The sequence below is a fragment of the Drosophila guanche genome, unplaced genomic scaffold, assembly GCF_900245975.1.
Source record: "Drosophila guanche unplaced genomic scaffold, DGUA_6, whole genome shotgun sequence".
Classification (NCBI taxonomy): Eukaryota; Metazoa; Arthropoda; class Insecta; order Diptera; family Drosophilidae; genus Drosophila; species Drosophila guanche.
In genome coordinates this window covers 2,343,623-2,350,350 of record NW_022995749.1, presented here as the reverse complement: position 1 = coordinate 2,350,350, position 6,728 = coordinate 2,343,623, and the positions used below count along the sequence as shown (strand labels likewise).

Genomic DNA, 6,728 nt, shown 5'->3' with positions numbered 1-6,728 from the left:
CATCGAAATAGTTGCAAGGCAAAGTCTCTGCCTGTTGCTGTCTGTTGCAAGTTCCATATTCATCAGATGCGACACTCTTCCTTCTTGGTGTTGTTGTCTTGTCGATGCCTTGCCTTGCCTTGGCTTGTCTTGTAGTTTTTCGTTGGCTCTTTTTCTATCGAAAACCAAACTGGATTTCGTCGTAAATGATGCGCTGCGTATCTCGGAGGATTGCAGTTGCGACTGCTGTTGATTTTGCCATTGCATTTTAATTAAGTGCATTTTAATGAGGCACCATCAGACCATCGTCATCATCATCACCATTACACAGGCTGGGAAGTATCTCAGGTATCCCGATCTCACATTGATTCCATTTCAGAATAATTCTCTTCTGTTTAGTTCGTTTCAGCTAATTATTAAGCCTATTTAGATTAGTCTCCGCTCTTGTGGCCTCAGGGTCTCTGTGTATTGCGGTTGCTACTGCCGTCACCATCCATGTGCTAAAACTGTTTGTTTTAATTCGATTTTCTCATCCTGTATCCTATTTCATGCGATTCGAAATGACAGGTTCAGGTGCTCTACTCTGCTCTGCGCTGCGGCATACCAGTTTGTCGGTTAGACTGGACTTTATGCAGATTTAATTTATTCGTTAGTGCATCTGTGAAACCATCAAGCCGAACATTTTGCTGCCTCTCCACATCAGTCTCACACTCACACTCTCCTCGTTCCGCTTCCCTTTCAATGGAAAAGGGGCAAAAAGTTGTTCCATTTTCATTTTTTCAAATTGCGTAATTTTCATTAGTTTGCTGCATTTGCAGACAAATTAAGAGCTGCTGCTGCTGCTGCTGCTGCTGCTGCTCAGCCTTCTCCTCTTTGCCCTAACCCGAGTGCATCCAGCCAAAGTGCGTATCTGTGAGATACGCATGCAAATACTGCCGACTGCTGCAGGACCACCCTCTGATGCACTGGCTGCTGCTGCTGCTGCTGCTGCTGCTGCTGTGGTTTTCAATTTCTCTCTCAATTTTTATACATTTTTTTCCAGCCTTTTTGTACGCAAATAATTGTGAATTTTTCCCTCGTATTTTTGTTGGCAGTAGCCTCATTGTTTGGCTTGGTTGGGATACACTTTTTTTTCTATGCACACACATGGGATATATTTTTTATTTTTAATTAAAAGCGGAAGTAAATGGCAGGGGAGGGATGGTTAGGATTGGTTGAGTTTGGTTTGCTTTGGTTTGGTGACTCGTCAAGTGCGTGGGTGCGTGGCACTGCCGGGCACTTTGGCCATTCCATTCCATTCCATTCCATTCCATTCCATTCCTACGGCTCTTGCTGTAGTGTTTTGCCAACAATGCGAATTTCAGGGCATTGTTGCTGCCTCCAGCTGCCTTGCCACACCCCTTCTACACACATACACACAGGCGCAGGCATGTATAGACAGACGCATCAAATCAGCAGCGGCGATTTCAGACAGTCATCAGATGAAATGTCAAATGCGTTTCCCTGCCACACAGCCAAGTGGGCAAACAGAGGCGCAGCATAGCGGCATAGCATCATAGCTGTCGTCCACGTCTACTGGAAATGTTAGATGCTGCAGCTCCTGGCTCCTGGCTGCTGGCTCCTGGCTGCTGGCTGCTGCATAGATGACACTGCCACTGCTTAGAGAGCTCAAACTAAACCAAACTCAACAACAATAAAAACATGGCAACAATCCACAAACTGAAGAGTTTTTCAAATAACGAAAAAAGAGGGGAAAAAATGCGAGTGAGTGGGAGCGGAAAAAAGGGGAAAAAATCGAGAAAATTAAAACAAAACAAACAGCAAACGCATCATCCAGTGGATGATGGCATCCACATCATCATCCTTTGGATACTCAGCCCTGCCCTGCCCTGCCCTGCCCTGGTCCTGGTCCTGTTCCACGCATGAAGAGATTTCGGTTTAGCTTTTGATTGACGAACTTGCCTCGTTGTTTGTCCCTGTCCCTGTCCCTGTCCCTGCCTGCCAGCCACTGACGCTTTTCACTCAAACCCATCAACGTCAGCGACGCATTCAAATCGTTTTGATGGACTCGGTCTCATCCTCAGGGCCCCGCTCCCACATCCCATAAACAAGGAAACAAGGAACAAAAAAAAAAAAGCTAGAAGGATGGATTGGTATGCAACATAAGGACTCTAGGATACCCACGACTCCTCTGACTCCTCCTGACTATCCAAGCAGCCAGAGGAAACCAAGCGACTACCACAGGAAGGGTACAATGCACATATTCGAGTATACCCTTGCTGGCTGAGCGAGTAATGGGTACTGCACAAAATGGCTGAAAAATGGTATGAGCCTGGCACAATATTTGTATTTTACGCAATTTTTACTGACTGACAGCTGGTGAGCTGGGGGGGGGGGGGGGGCTGCCTGCCGACTGTCGACTGATTTGCAAACCGATTTGCTACTTTGTTCATGTCAGTCAGTCCGTCCGTACATTGTGGATGTTTGCCCAGCGATTCATTGTCTTTTGGCTTATACTTTTTTGCTGATTGAAAGTTTGTGCGACAATTGTTGTGGCGTCATTAGGAAATGTGGTCCAGAGTCCAATTAAACAAAATGCACGACCAGGGGGCGGAATCAACTTCCCATGGATACTCAGATAATACGCAATCAATGGAAATGTGCACTAAAATATGCATAATCCACTCTTCATTTATATTTCTATCCTCCAGCGTCATCACTCATACGCAGCGTTTGCCCATTTTCACAGCTGCCCCTCTCAGCGGCCACCGCTTTGGGCATTATTCGCTTAGCTATTTACTTCCACTGCAACGCCTTTTCACAGTTAATTTGCGTTAAAATATGCCAGCGCATGCAGAAGCAGCCGTCACGCTTCCAGTCCTCACACCCTTTCAGAGGGTAACACAATTCCGACTGAAAGTACTTCCCAACCCACAAAGATTCTGCTCTGAAGTGTACCTAAAGTTTCGGCACTCGATGCTCCCCTTATCTTCTTGCTGCAATTAAATTAGCCAGCAGTAAAGTTGCTGTGTTCTGGCTGTGGCAAGGATGCTGTGCGGCACAGGCAGTGGGAGGCTCTGGATAAACTGTTGCCAAAAAGTTTTAAGCTGCATTTCAGGGCTGCTTTCACACCCGAAAAACTTTTGCACGAACAAAGTTTGAGTGGCGCTTGCCTGTCTTGTTCTCTGATCTTCTCATGGCCATAATCTGTGACGTCGGCCCTGGCTGTCACCCACAGAGTTTAGCATATTTTGGAGTTGATATTTTGGCCAGTTTTGGGCAAAACTACTACCCCAAAACTTGTTGCAAAGGCCAACATGTTGCACTTGTCTGTGGCTGCCTGCACTTGTTGCCTCTGTCTGTGGCTGTGTCTGACTGAGAGAGAGAGAGAGAGAGTTAATAGCACGACCTCAACACACACACAGACACACACAGACACAGAGTGTTTTGACTGTCAGATGCCACAGCTCGTTATTTGGCTCATGTCCTTGTGGCTGTTTTGGGTCAACATCAGGCCAGGCAGACAGACTGCCAGGCAGCCAGGCAACCGGGCAACCGGGCTTGTGTGTGAGCTTGTGTTTCGGCATTTGAATGCGTTGTAGTGGGATAATTGGAAACACATTGGGGTCGTTTAGGGACACTTGCCGAGTGTCATTTACATCTAATTAGTTTGAGAGCCCATTCAGGAGGGAACCCGGATGCATATCAAAGTCACACAAAATATCTCCTCGTTTATTTCGCATTAAATAATTAGTTACGACTATGCAAATTTGAATATCGGCTTCAAGCGGAAGTCGAGGCATGCCAGAGTCCAGAGTGGAATAGTTTGCAGTTGCTGGCCAGCCGGAATGTGGTTTATGATGATGCCATAAATATGCACAACATCTTTGGACGCTTTTATGCATGCTCGCTGCATGTTTACTTGGTGCATCTCAATCACATATTTATTTTGGGATGCTGAGGAAATATTAGCCACTTATTTACTTGGGTCGCTGGGTATCTCCAGCATCTATTTACTTAGGTCCAAGTCGTACAGCCCTCTCGCTCGACTCTCTTTTCTGGTTGTTGAAGTATTTCAAATGAGTTCTAATGGATTTTCGTAAGATTTCGATCGTTAGTCCCAGGTGCAGTGTGGGACGTTGACGCATTGACAAACGAGCATTGAGCTCTCCTCTTCGATTGCTCTGCGCATCATCATTCGCTTTTTGTGTTATTTGTTTTGTTCCGCTCAATCCGCGGATTGACACGAAAGACAGCGACACTAAGAGAGTGAGAGGGAGAGAGTTAAGCAGCCGAAGCGAGACAAAACAAAACCCAAACGCGACCACATATAATAGCCTCAACGCCCTGGGCGGGGTACGCCAGTAGTAATAGCCAAGTGGAGTCGCGAGCATCGTCTGGAAATGATTCGGCCACTTAAGCGGCTGATGCTGCTGCTGCCTACTGCCACGTTGCCAGTGATCATATGGCTGCTGCTTTTGTCCTCTGCCACGGGCACGGGCACGGCCACGGCCAAGGCCAATGCTATGACAGGTGAGGTGAGTCTCTACAACGAGGCCGACAACGTAGTCAATGCGGACACCAATACACTGCTGCCCCACCTGCGCACAACGCCAAAGGGCAAGCTGGTGCAGTTCATAAACATCTTCTGCGGCGACTGTCGACGCTTCGCACCCACCTTCAAGGGCGTGGCGCGCGAGCTCTACAAGTGGAAGAGCTTGCTCAGCATTTACGCCGTGGACTGTGCCCAGGAGAGGAATGTGGCGATCTGTCGCGACTATCAGATCCTGCATACGCCCACGCTGCGCTACTTTCCGCCAGCATTCTCTGGCAACGGGCTGGGCACGGAGCTGCCCACCATTAAGCCCAAAGAAATTATCGACCTCTTGGCCGGCTACTTGGCCAAAGACTTCAACGCGGGCCAGCTGCACTTTGAGCCGCTTCGACCCGACAGCGATGCCAATGCCACAATCGCAGAACACGTGGGCCCAGGCCACACCGAGGAGTATATTGCGCTTGTCTTCCAGCCGAAGGGCTCGAACATTGGCAGAGACACGATCTTCGAGATGCTGCCATATCCTGCGGTGGCTGTGCGCATTGTCGATGATGCCCAGGTCTTTGCCAACTTCGGCTTGGCTGCCCACGAACAGAAGCTGGCCATCATGGACCTCGACGGCAACATTCTGGCGCTGAAGTCCACCCAAGAGTCGAGCCAAGCCTATGCGGCCAGCATTGCCGAGTATCTCGCCCAGATGGGGCGCACTCCGTGGCCCCCACTACCCACGACCAGAGCACCTAAGACCAGTAGTGTCCGAAACAGGGAGAAGCTGGCAATCCTCGCGACTGTGCGACGGGAGTCGCCGAGAGTCTATCGAGCCGATCTGGAGCAGGCAATCGACAAGCTGCTGCACATTGAGTTGCCCAAGGCAGGGCTCATTGAGGGCGATAATATGACAGCCCTGCGAAACATCATCGCTGTGCTGCGGTACAACAATCCCCTGAACAAGGATGGCCAACTGCTGCTCACAGCACTCGACGATTCCGTGCTCAGCATCAACCGCTTGACGGGAAACGAGTTCGTGGACCTGGTCAAGTCCAAAGAGAAGGGACTGGGCAATGTGTTCAAGGCAAAGCGCGATATTGGCTGCATTTCCACGCGTCCCTTCCTGCGCGGCTTCACCTGCTCCTTGTGGACGCTGTTCCACCACCTCACGGTCGCGGCTGCCAGGCAGCCAAACACGCTGAAGGCTGGATCCGTGCTCTCGGCCGTACACGGCTTTGCCAAGTACTTTTTTGGCTGCTCGGATTGTGCCCAGCATTTCCTGGCTATGGCTGAGCGCAAACACATCGAATTGGTGGCGGACCACGATGCCGAGATCCTCTGGTTGTGGGAGGCCCACAACGAGGTCAACAGTCGTGTGGCTGGCGATACCACAGAGGATCCCGAGTTCCCAAAGATTCAGTTTCCCAGCACGACGGCTTGCCCCGCCTGCCGGCACGAGAACTCCCAGTGGAATCGAACCGAAGTCTTGAGATATTTGAAAAACATTTACGACACGAAGAACTTGAGCTTCTACGGTCTGCCCACCTCTCGGGGATACGAATGAATAAGAATATGAATATGAATATGAATATGTTATGTTATGTGCCAATATCAACTTTAAAGTTAATCGAAATATACAAACAAAATAAGACCATTAACCACCCATTCGGGTATTGAAATAAGAAAAATGGCTAAGGGTTTGCACAGAATGTTGAGAAAATAAAGAGTAATACCAGCACACCATGACCTATGAAGGAATATTCATTTGATCTGTTCCGACTACTGGCTACTCACCCTGTCTTTCTTTGAGTTCAGATGCTTCCTCAATCGCAACAATTGAACATGAACAGAGACTGTAACACCAGTCGTACTGTGACTAATTTTGCATTCGTTGCCGTTGTCACGTACATTGGATCCGCCTATTGAAATATTACGCAATTAAATGTGACAAAACCGAAACAAACCAGACTTGGGGCTTCGTTGAAAGCTCTAAAATACGAATTCCAACTTCCAAACTCTATGCCAGTTCTACTTAACGGAGCAGCTTTCCAGGATGGCAACGTTTGGCTGCACGGGGACATTGTTGAAGCCTTGGCCAAGAATTCCCTGAGTGCCGTTTTCTTCTATACCCAAACGGAGGAGAGGAGAGTCCAGCATACTGCTTGAATGTGCTCGGAAGCAGTCAATCAGCCAATAAATTTGTCCA

General features: G+C 48.7%; 1 protein-coding gene across 1 annotated transcript; it reads left to right on the top strand.

The window, feature by feature from the left end:
• The first annotated feature begins 950 nt into the window (after nt 1-950).
• Nucleotides 951-6,180, top strand: LOC117585471 (sulfhydryl oxidase 1-like). The gene is made up of 2 exons (XM_034274961.1): nt 951-962; nt 4,478-6,180. The coding sequence occupies exon 2, from the start codon at nt 4,506-4,508 to the stop codon at nt 6,084-6,086; it is 1,581 nt and encodes a 526-aa protein (XP_034130852.1). The 5' UTR covers nt 951-962; nt 4,478-4,505; the 3' UTR covers nt 6,087-6,180.
• The last annotated feature ends 548 nt before the right edge of the window (nt 6,181-6,728 follow it).